Genomic DNA, 11,919 nt, shown 5'->3' with positions numbered 1-11,919 from the left:
TACAGTGAAATATTTTCCAGGCAATTTCATACAGGAATCACTAGCTACTGTGCCATCTTTCCCATCGCCCACTGATCTAATTAACAAGAAGAAGACATTGCTAAAAGGGCAGAAGAGTCTTTTTTTATGATGTACATCAGGAGATCAGACTCCCCGCATCCCCTTTATCCTGCTGCATTTGCTCATCATTGCTGTCCAATTCGTTGTGACAATTACATACAAAAAAATTCCAGGAGAAACACATCTAAGTAGTATGCTAGTTTGTTTCTAACTAACAAGGTTATTTGTTTGCTATATTTTCATTCCATTGGTTTATATTTCAATCCGTTATTTACAAGGAACTTATAATGACACTTTTTGTATGTTTCTCTGTTAATACCAGATCAAATACTCCGGCGATTTAGGGGATTAATGGGTAGTCCTCAGAATGACCTCAAACTAACTTAAATGGCATAAATCGTATGGGGGAGGGCTTTGGAATTGGAGATAAGGGTTGGAACCTCAAGTTTTTACACTGTGTCAAATAAACAGGGAAAAGGAGGAGCATTGGATATTTAAGATTATTTACTGACTGAACTGACCTCTCCCCACAAACCTACTAGCAGGTATTTAGAGTCAAATACTTAGTTTAATCATATTAATGAAGATTATAAGGAAGCTTTAAAACCTCAAGGCTAGTGTGCAGTGCTAGAATTGTTCAGAGAGCATTCAAGAGAAATTGACTATCACAGGAAGTTAAAACAAACAGTTCACTTAGTAGGTTAAGAGCTGAGGGAAGGGTTGGCTAACATTAACTTGACGTGAGTCTAGCAATTCAGGTGTATAAACTTTCTACCTTTTCAGCAGGCAAAAGATGCCAGTGATCAATATTGAGGACCTGACAGAAAAGGACAAATTGAAGATGGAAGTTGACCAGCTCAAGAAAGAAGTGACACTGGAAAGAATGCTGGTAAACTGCTGCTCTGTTTTGAATTTTATTTTTAAACTAGAGATAACTGTAGCATTACCAGGTTAAAAACCATTGAAGGGGAGCAGAATTTGCCACCCCAAAATATGCCTTTTTGGCATATGGATTCTTTTAGGCTGATTATTTTTGAAAAATAGCAGACGTAGGGGAAGCTCTGAAAACCAACTAGAAGTTACCCTTTCCTAAGAGACAGTTACATTTATAAGGGAAATCTCCATTAGTAAGGGTGTCTCCTTCTCTGTGTCAGGAGGAGAAGCATGACTCTAGAAACTCTTATCATGGAGAACACAAGGATTAGATCTGCTTAACAGCCTTACCCTTGTTTGCTGTTGTTAAAAAACAAAATTCAACTGAGTAAATTTGAAGATATAATTGGCTTTATTAAATAATTCATGAATTGGGCAGCATCCCATCTAGCAAGTAGAAAGGCTCACCAAGGAGCTGTACAAAATGGAAGGTTTTTATAGGCACAAAGGGGTGGGACAAGGAAGTCATAAACAAAAGAAAGAATTATTTCAGGCAGGAGCAACTTCCTTTGTGGGAAGAGCAGGGGTCTATCATGCAGATTACCTCACTAGTGCTGATCAGGAAGTTACAGATTGACAGGTTTAAATTCCACTCCTGGGAAAGGCTGAAACTGCAGTTAAGTTAGGTATTAAGTTTTGGTTTGTTGATGTGGAGCTTTGTCCATTTAGGGACTGTTCTTTGTTTTTGCTTTGTTTTGTTTTTTTAATACTGTGCTTTTCCTTTTTTTTTTTTTTTTTCCGAATAAAAAACGTGTATTTGGGGTGTTAAGAATTACAGTTCAGGAGACAGATTTGGGTAAAACGGAAAGAGTGTTCCAGGGAAGAGAAGGAGTCAGGGGCTTACAAAGGCAAAGCCAAGAGGTTGTACTCTGACATAAGGGAGGAAATATTCGTCCTTAAGGGATAGGCTGTCATGAATTATTTTAGGGTAAGGTTCTGGTAATTATCTTAAGCCCGTAACTGGCTCCCCACACCCCTGTCATCTACACCTACCATCTTCTTTGGTCTTTCACTGCAGTGGGATTTAAGATGGTGGCTTGGACTATTTCAGGGAGCTACTCAGTTTTCCTGAGTCTCTCCCTTGTATACAGGAGGTGTACATGTTATTAAACTTCTGTTTGTTTTTCTCCTGTTAATCTGTCTTTCTTATTACAGGGTTATCTCAGTCAAGAACCTAGAAGTGTAGAGGGAAAATTATTTTTCCTCTCCCACATCATTCACTGGAGAAACTCAATATAGTTGAAAACAAGTTGTTCAGATAAAATTCATCAGAAATTAAGAAAATTAATAATCATAATTATCTTTTGATTTAGAGTTAAAATCAACAGTTTGACAAACTATTTTCCATAAGCCAAATCCAGGAGTTAGCCTGTTTTTCTATGGCCACTAAGCTAAAAATGTTTTAAAATTTTTATAGAGTTGCTTTATTTGTATTTATTTTTTAATTTTTATTTTTACATCCTTATTGGAGTATAATTGCTTTACAATGGTGTGTAAGTCTCTGCTTTATAACGAAGTGAATCAGTTATACATATACATATGTTCCCATATCTCTTCCCTCTTGCATCTCCCTCCCTCCCACCCTCCCTATCCCACCCCTCCAGGCGGTCACAAAGCACCAAGCTGATCTCCCTGTGCTATGCGGCTGCTTCCCACTAGCTATCTACCTTACCTTTGGTAGTTTATAGATGTCCATGCCTCTCTCTCACTTTGTCACAGCTTATCCTTCCCCCTCCCCATATCCTCAAGTCTATTCTCTAGTAGGTCTGTGTCTTTATTCCTGTCTTACCTCTAGGTTCTTCATGACATTTTTTTTTCTTAAATTCCATATATATGTGTTAGCATACAGTATTTGTCTTTCTCTTCTGACTTACTTCACTCTGTATGACAGACTCTAGGTCTATCCACCTCATTACAAATAGCTCAATTTCGTTTCTTTTTATGGCTGAGTAATATTCCATTGTATATATGTGCCACATCTTTATCCATTCATCCGATGATGGACACTGTCTTGATTACTGTAGCTTTGTAGTATAGTCTGAAGTCAAGGAGCCTGATTCCTCCAGCTCCATTTTTCTTTCTCAAGATTGCTTTGGCTATTCAGGGTCTTTTGTGATTCCATAAAAATTGTGAAATTTTTGTCCTACTTCTGTGAAAAATGCCATTGGTAGTTTAATAGGGATTGCACTGAATCTGTAGAATGCTTTGGGTAGTGTAGTCATTTTCACAATGTTGATTCTTCCAATCCAAGAACATGGTATATCTCTTCATCTGTCTGTATTATCTCTAATTTCTTTCATCAGTGTCTTATAATTTTCTGCATACAGGTCTTTTGTTTCCTTAGGTAGGTTTGTTCCTAGGTATTTTATTCTTTTGGTTGCAGTGGTAAATGGGAGTGTTTCCTTAATTTCCCTTTCAGATTTTTCATCATTAGTGTATAGGAATGCAAGAGATTTCTGTGCATTAATTTTGTATCCTGCTACTTTACCAAATTCATTGATTAGCTCTAGTAGTTTTCTGGTAGTGTCTTTACGATTCTCTATGTATAGTATCATGTCATCTGCAAACAGTGACAGCTTTACTTCTTTTCCAATTTGGATTCCTTTTATTTTTTTTCCTCTCTGATTGCTGTGGCTAAAAGTTCTAAAACTATGTTGAATAATAGTGGTGAGAGTGGGCAACCTTGTCTTGTTCCTGATCTTAGTGGAAATGATTTCAGTTTTTCACCACTGAGAACGATGTTGGCTGTGGATTTGTCATATATGGCCTTTATGATGTTGAGGTAAGTTCCCTGTATGCCTACATTCTGGAGGGTTTTTTATCATAAATGGGTGTGTAATTTTGTCGAAAGCTTTTTCAGCATCTATTGAGATGATCATATGGTTTTTCTCCTTCAATTTGTAAATATGGTGTATCACACTGATTGATTGGCGTATATTGAAGAATCCTTGCATTCCTGGGATAAACCCCACTTGATCATGCTGTATGATCCTTTTAATATGCTGTTAGATTCTGTTTACTAGTATTTTATTGAGGATTTTTGCATCTATGTTCATCAGTGATATTGGCCTGTAGTTTTCTTTTCTTGTGACATATTTGTTTGGTTTTTGTATCAGGTTGATGGTGGCCTCATAGAATGAGTTTGGGAGTGTTCCTCCCTCTGCTATATTTTGGAAGAGTTTGAGAAGGATAGGTGTTAGCTCTTCTCTAAATGTTTGATAGAATTTGCCTGTGAAGCCATCTGGTCCTGGGCTTTTGTTTGTTAGAAGATTTTTAATCACAGTTTCAATTTCAGTGCTTGTGATTGGTCTGGTTATATTTTCTGTTGCTTCCTGGTTCAGTCCCGGAAGGTTGTGCTTTTCTAAGAATTTGTCCATTTCTTCCAGGTTGTCCATTTTATTGGCATATAGTTGCTTGTAGTAATCTCTCATGATCCTTTGCGTTTCTGCAGTGTCACTTGTTACTTTTCCCTTTTCATTTCTAATTCTGTTGATTTGAGTCTTCTCCCTTTTTTTCTTGATGAGTCTGGCTAATGGTTTATGAATTTTGTTTATCTTCTCAAAGAACCACCTTTTAGTTTTATTGATCTTTACTATCATTCCTTCATTTCTTTTTCATTTATTTGTGATCTGATCTTTATGATTTCATTCATTCTGCTAACTTTGAGGTTTTTTGTTCTTCTTTCTCTAATTGCTTTAGGTATAAGGTTAGATTGTTTATTTGAGATGTTTCTTGAGGTAGGCTTGTATTGCTATAACTTCCCTCTTAGAACTGCCTTTGCTGCATCCCATAGGTTTTGGGTCGTGTTTTCATTGTCATTTGTTTCTAGGTATTTTTTGATTTCCTCTTTGATTTCTTCAGTGATCTCTTGGTTATTAAGTAGTGTATTGTTTAGCCTCCATGTGTTTGTATTTTTTACAGAGTTTTTCCTGTAATTGATATCTAGTCTCATAGCGTTGTGGTCAGAAAAGATACTTGATACAATTTCAATTTTCTTAAATTTACCAAGGCTTGGTTTGTGACCCAAGACATGATCTATCCTGGAGAATGTTCCATGAGCACTTGAGATGAAAGTGTATTCTGTTGTTTTTGGATGGAGTGTCCTCTAAATATCAATTAAGTCCATCTTGTTTACTGTATCATTTAAAGCTTGTTTTTCCTTATTTATTTTCATTTTGGATGATCTGTCCATTGGTGAAAGTGGAGTGTTAAAGTCCCCTCCCATGATTATGTTACTGTCGATTTCCCCTTTTATGGCTGTTAGCATTTGCCTTATGTATTGAGGTGCTCCTATGTTGTGTGCATAAATATTTACAATTGTTATATCTTCTTCTTGGATTGATCTCTTGATCATTATGTAATGTCCTTCTTTGTCTCTTGTAATAGTCTTTATTTTAAAGTCTATTTTGTCTGATATAAGAATTGCTACTTCAGCTTTCTTTTGATTTACATTTGCATGGAATATCTTTTTCCATCCCCTCACTTTCAGTCTGTATGTGTCCCTAGGTCTGAAGTGGGTCTCTTGTAGACAGCATATATACCGGTCTTGTTTTTGTATCCATTCAGGCAGTCTGTGTCTTTTGGTTGGAGCATTTAATCCATTTACATGTATGGTAATATTGATATGTATCTTCCTATTACCATTTTCTTAATTTTGGGGTTTTGTTTTTGTAAGTCTTTTCCTTCTCTTGTGTGTCTTGCCTAGAGAAGTTCCTTTAGCATTTGTTGTAAAGCTGGTTGGGTGGTGCTGAATTCCTTTAGGTTTTGCTTGTCTGTAGAGGTTTTAATTTCTCTGTTGAATCTGCATGAGGTCTTTCCTGGGTAGAATAATCTGGTTTGTAGGTTTTTCCCTTTCATCACTTTAAATATGTCCTGCCACTCTCTTCTGGCTTGCAGAGTTTCTGCTGAAAGATCAGCTGTTAACCTTATGGGGATTCTCTTGTATGTTATTTGTTGCTTTTCCCTTGCTGCTTTTAATATTTTTTATTTGTGTTTAATTTTTGATACTTTGATTAATACGTGTCTTGGAGTGTTTCTCCTTGGATTTATCCTGTATGGGACTCTCTGTGCTTCCTGGACTTGATTGACTATTTCCTTTCCCATATTAGGGAAGTTTTCAACTATAATCTCTTCAAATATTTTCTCAGTCCCTTTCTTTTTCTCTTCTTCTTCTGAGACCCCTATTATTCAATTGTTGGTGCATTTAATGTTGTCCAAAAGGTCTCTGAGACTGTCCTCAATTCTTTTCATTCTTTTTTCTTTATTCTGCTGTGTGTTAGTTATTTCCACTATTTTATCTTGCAGGTCAGTTATTCGTTCTTCTGCTTCAGTTATTCTGCTATTGATTCCTTTTAGAGAATTTTTAATCTCATTTATTGTGTTGTTCATCATTGTTTGTTTTCTCTTTAGTTCTTCTAGGTCCTTGTTAAATGTTTCTTGTATTTTCTCCATACTATTTCCAAGATTTTGGATCATCTTTACTATCATTACTCTGAATTCTTTTTCAGGTATACTGCCTATTTCCTCTTCATTTGTTTGGTCTGCTAGGTTTTTACTTTGCTTCTTTATCTGCTGCGTATTTCTCTGTGTTCTCATTTTGCTTAACTTACTGTGTTTGGGGTCTCCTTTTCACAGGCTGCAAGTTCATAGTTCCCATTGTTTTTGTGTCTGCCCCCAGTGGGTAAGGTTGGTTCAGTGGGTTGTGTAGGTTTCCTGGTGAAAGGGACTGGTGCCTGTGTTCTGGTGAATGAGGCTGGATTTTGTCTTTCTGGTGGGCAGGATCGTGTCCAGTGCTGAGTTTGAGGGTGTCTGTGAACTTACTATGATTTTAGGCAGCCTCTCTGCTAATGCGTGGGGATGTGTTCCTGTCTTGCTAGTTGCTTGTCATGGGGTGTCCAGCAGTGGAGCTTTTGGTCGTTGAGTGGAGCTGAGTCTTAGCGTTGAGACAGAGATCTCTGGGAGAGCTCTCACGGTTGATATTATGTGGGGCCAGGAGGTCTCTGGTTTTCCACTGTCCTGAACTTGGCTCTCCCACCTCAAAGCCTCAGGCCTGACACTCCGCCAGAGCACTAAGACCCTGTCAGCCACACGGCTCAGGGTGAAAAGGGAAAAAAACAAAAGAAAGCAAATAAATAAAGTTATTAAAATTTAAAATTTTTAAAATATTATTAAAATAAAAAAGTAATTTAAAAAAAGAAGAGAGCAAACAAACCAATAAAGAAATCCACCAATGATAACAAGTGCTAAAAACTATACTAAGGTAAACATAAAAATCAGAATCTAGTCAGTCACATACAGCAAACCCCAAGTCTACAGTTCCTCCCAAAGTCCACCTCCTCAATTTTGGGATGATTTGTTATCTATTCAGGTACTCCACAGATGCAGGGTACATCAAGTTGATTGTGGAGATTTAATCCGCTGCTCCTGAGGCTGCTGGGAGAGATTTCCCTTTCTCTTTGTTCGCACAGCTCCTGGGGTTCAGCTTTGGATTTCGACCTGCCTCTGTGTATAGGTTGCCTGAGGGTGTCTGTTCTTCACTCAGACAGGACGGGGTTAAAGGAGCAGCTGATTTGGGGTCTCTGGCTCACTCAGGCTGGGGGGAGGGAGGGGTACAGAATGCGGGCCAAGCCTTTGGTGGCAGAGTCTGGCATGATGTTGCACCAGCCTGAGGCCTGCCGTGCGTTCTCCCAGGGAAGTTGTCCCTGGATCCCGGGACCCTGGCAGTGGTGGCTGCACAGGCTCCCGGGAGGGGAGGTGTGGAGAGTGACCTGTGCTTGCACACAGGCTTCTTGGTGGCAGCAGCAGCAGCCTTAACATCTCATGCCCGTCTCTGGGGTCCGCACTGATAGCTGTGGCTCGCGCCCACCTCTGGGGCTCGTTTAGGCAGTGCTCTGAATCCCCTCTCCTCACGCACCTCAAAATGGTCTCTTGCCTCCTAGGCAGCTCCAGACATTTTCCCAGACTCCCTCCTGGCTAGCCGTAGTGCACTAGCCCCATTCAGGCTGTGTTCATGCAGCCAACCCCAGTCCTCTCCCTGGGGTCTGACCTCCGAAGCCCGAGCCTCAGCTCCCAGCCCCCGCCCACCCCAGTGGGTGAGCAGACAAGCCTCTCAGGCTGGTGAGTGCTGGTCGGCAGTGATTCTCTATATGGGAATCTCCCTGCTTTGCCCTCCGCACCTCCGTTGCTGTGCTCTCCTTCGCGGCTCTGAAGCTTTCCCCCTCCGCCACCCGCAGTCTCTGCCCACGAAGGGGCTTCCTAGTGTGTGGAAACCTTTCCTCCTTTTGGCTCCCTCCCACTGGTGCAGGCCCTGTTCCTATCCTTTTGTCTCTGTTTATTCTTTTTTCTTTTGCCCTACCCAGGTACATGGGGAGTTTCTTGCCTTTTGGGAAGCCTGAGGTCTTCTGCCAGCGTTCAGTAGGTGTTCTGTAGGAGTTGTTCCACATGTAGATGTATTTCTGATGTGTTTGTGGGGAGGAAGGTGATCTACACGTCTTACTCCTCCGCCATCTTGAAGCGTCCTCCTATAGAGTTATTTTAAATAAAAGGGAAAGAAAAATAAAATGAAGAATATGAGACATCATATTTTAGCTTAGCAATAAAGTAAAGCAATGTGTATAGGCATTTTGTTTTTACTTTTCTAAATTGATAAGCTTCTCTTTATTTGATATTGTTCAAATACTTTTAGCCAAGACATCCCCTCCAGCACTGTCATGGCCAGTAATGAATGAATACATTCTATTCCTTCTTTGCAAATAAAAATGAGTTCAGGCACAAGAACTCACTGGTTTCTCCTAAAAACATTTGTCAGATCTTAGAAATGGTTACCAAAAGTCCTCTGCCAGTAGAAGGAGGAGAAATGGCAAAGGAATAAAAGTTTCCACCAAACAGTGACTGAAGCTTAGAAAATGTAGATATGTATTTTAGATTTCTTTGTTTTGGGAACATCAGTAGAACAAAAACTCCTTCACAAGTGAGAAGAGTATATTTCATATTTCTTAAAAAAAAGAAAAAAACAAAAACCTCATCAGGCCAAAGCAAAAAAAGAAGCTTGTATTATCTTCATACTTTGCTCAAAACTCTTACTCCCAGTAAAAATTGGAATTTTGACTTCTTTTATGTTTATAGTTGTCTCAAACTTCCCTGTTGCCCTTTCCATACAGGCAAAACATGTAATTTTTAAAAGATAAAATTAAATCTGTAAACAGCACAGAAGCTTGGAACGCACACCAAAAAAGTTTAAATCCTTATGTTTATAATTGGGGGAAAATAAACTTTTGAGGTAAAGGAGGGTTATCTTTTTCTTCTTTATTTGAAACATCCAAAAGCTGTTTTGTTATTTATATACTCAGGATTGTTTTGTAGGCAGTTTGGTTGTCGTCATGTTTACTATTCACTTGTGGCAAGTTCACCTGGGAATTTTTGTTTTGGATAAATATTGCATCCGTCCCCATTTGTCAGGTTTTGGGTTTCCTTTGCCCTATTACTCAATGTGTCTTTGCTCTTGGAAGTCAATTTAATCTAGTATCAGACTGCCAAAACTACACATACATGCTCACACACAGAACTTTCCAAGCCTGAATCCAGAGCTCTGACACAGGATAGCATAGTGTCATCACGGTACGTGTAAGTGGGTATCCTCTGGAACCATATTCCTGGTTCAGATTGGGGCTCTACAACTTACTTCCTTTGTAATACTCACTTAAATGAGCTAACTCATCTGTGCCAGTTTCTTCTTCTATAAAATGGGAATAGTAACAATATGTAATTATTATTACTTTAAAAATTATTATTTATATCTATGAACCAGACCGATTCATAATGTGCCTCAACCTACTTTGCTGTTAAGGCAGCATTATTGTCAGAGTAAGACAACTCTTTGCATCAGTTTCTAAAGCTGAAAGATTTACAATGACTATAAGCAAATATAATAGGCAAAAACTAAAAGGAATCTTTATAGTAATAGCTACCATTTGATTGACTATCTCTGTATGCCAGGTACTTAATGCAATCTGTGTTGCTTCTCATATTTCATAGATGAAGTAACTATACCTTAGATAAACTATTTTAACTAAGGACACACAGCTGGTAAGTGGGCAGAGTCAAAATCAAACCTGGGATAGCCTGAATCCAATGCCCGTGCTCTTTCTACCATGCCATGTAATCCTGTATTAAACTATATATACTTATAATAAGGCTCCGTGAAGTAGTTTTGAAGCACATCCACCCACACAGGATTTTAGGTAGTGTGTTCCTCAGGATCCTCAGATCCTAGCCAGGCACTGTCAAAACTAACCCCTCACTGAGTCCTGTTCCTGACAACTGGTTGGGGCCCAAAGAGCTGGTGTTTGGAAGACAGGGGAAGAAGTGAATCTAAATCTCAAGTTTGAATTTTGAGGGGAAAAAAGTGAATCTAAAGTATTGCATATTTCAAACGTGTGCATAAACTCCAAGTATCGTCCTGTGAAGGAGCCACCTGAACGATGTCCTGCCCCCGATTAGAAATGATCTGTTCTAATATGTAGATAATGAGTTTGCAGAGTCTAAGTAATCTTAAGTCTTCTGTCTAATGTTGCTTAGAACTTTCATGCAAAAATGGTGTGAAGATTTTATTAAAACAAAACAATAAATTCCTTAGGTAACTTACAGAATGGTCACTTCATGGACTGCCAAAAATGAAGCAGTTTTGTGTTAATGTCATGAAGAATAAATTAAGTGAAAACAAAACAAGTTGACCATTAAAAGAAATGAATAATTTGGTCCCATGTGTGTATATGCATGTGTATACACACACACACACACACGCACACATACTCATACTTACACGCGTATAGAACTTTGCCTCTCTCTAAACAGTATGTTACATGGTACATTAACAGGCTCTGGCTGAGTCCATTAAAATACTAAAGCCTGATTTTTCACAGGGTCATTACTGTAATGGAGCAGATGACTAAGGAGCAAGCTCATAAGCAAAACGAATGATCTAGTTTAGCCAGTATTTATTTACTGAGCACCAACTAAATGCAGGCTCTGTTCTAGATGCCTGGGATACATGTGAACAAATCAGCCAAAGGTCCCTTTGGAGCTCACCTTCAAGTTTACAATCATGATCAATCATTGTAGACCAGCTTAAAATAAAATTACATGTGTATACTTCTGAGAATCCAGGAGTGGTGATAAACCTGGAATTTAACAATTATTCATTCCCTTCCACCTTCACAGGTCATATTTTTGGAATGAAGTCAACGATTTAATCAATGCTCACTCTGGTAACGTTCTTGACTTGTGCTGTCAGCTGTGTTCTGATCCCTGGACCCTGTCTCCTCTAAAGAAGCTGGAGGCAGCGTGCGCTGAGAGCCCTTAGCTGGAGTATGGCGGCTGGTTAGCCTTTGCCCAGAGATATCCACAAGGACAGGGCAGGGAGCAGCTATTTCTTCTTCTCTCGTAGAAAGTACAAATGCATTGGCAGAAAGCAGAATCACATTAAAAAGATAGAACACACACAAAAATTATTATTATAAATGCATTCTTGGATTCTGCAGTATTCTCTATTAAGCCAAATGAGTCATCTCTTTCTTTTTTTCCTTTAAGGTGTCCAAATGTTGTGAAGAAGTAAGGGATTATGTTGAAGAAAGATCTGGGGAGGATCCGTTAGTAAAGGGTATCCCAGAGGACAAAAATCCCTTCAAGGAGCTCAAAGGAGGCTGTGTGATTTCATAAAAAAAAATTTTTTTAATTCCATGGAATATCTTGAGCTTTAATGACATACTGTTTGGTCATATGTAATAATACTATTAAGCATGTACATGAATTTTAAAATTATAAATATGAGCATTTAATAAAATTTGGACTGTGATAATGCATAAGTCTACGCTTTTCTTAAAGTACTTAGCACAGGGTTTAACACATAATTGACAACAAATATTGACT

General features: G+C 38.6%; 1 protein-coding gene across 1 annotated transcript; it reads left to right on the top strand.

Moving 5' to 3' along the window:
* The first annotated feature begins 853 nt into the window (after positions 1 to 853).
* On the top strand, positions 854 to 11,709 carry GNGT1 (G protein subunit gamma transducin 1). The gene is made up of 2 exons (XM_060019902.1): positions 854 to 949; positions 11,581 to 11,709. Exons 1-2 carry the CDS (start codon positions 854 to 856, stop codon positions 11,707 to 11,709), a joined length of 225 nt encoding a protein of 74 aa, XP_059875885.1.
* Positions 11,710 to 11,919: the final 210 nt, after the last annotated feature.

This window comes from Delphinus delphis, chromosome 9 (assembly GCF_949987515.2).
Source record: "Delphinus delphis chromosome 9, mDelDel1.2, whole genome shotgun sequence".
Taxonomy (NCBI): domain Eukaryota; kingdom Metazoa; phylum Chordata; class Mammalia; order Artiodactyla; family Delphinidae; genus Delphinus; species Delphinus delphis.
The sequence above is the reverse complement of the archived record's forward strand: the minus strand, read 5'-3'. Positions and strand labels throughout refer to the sequence as shown.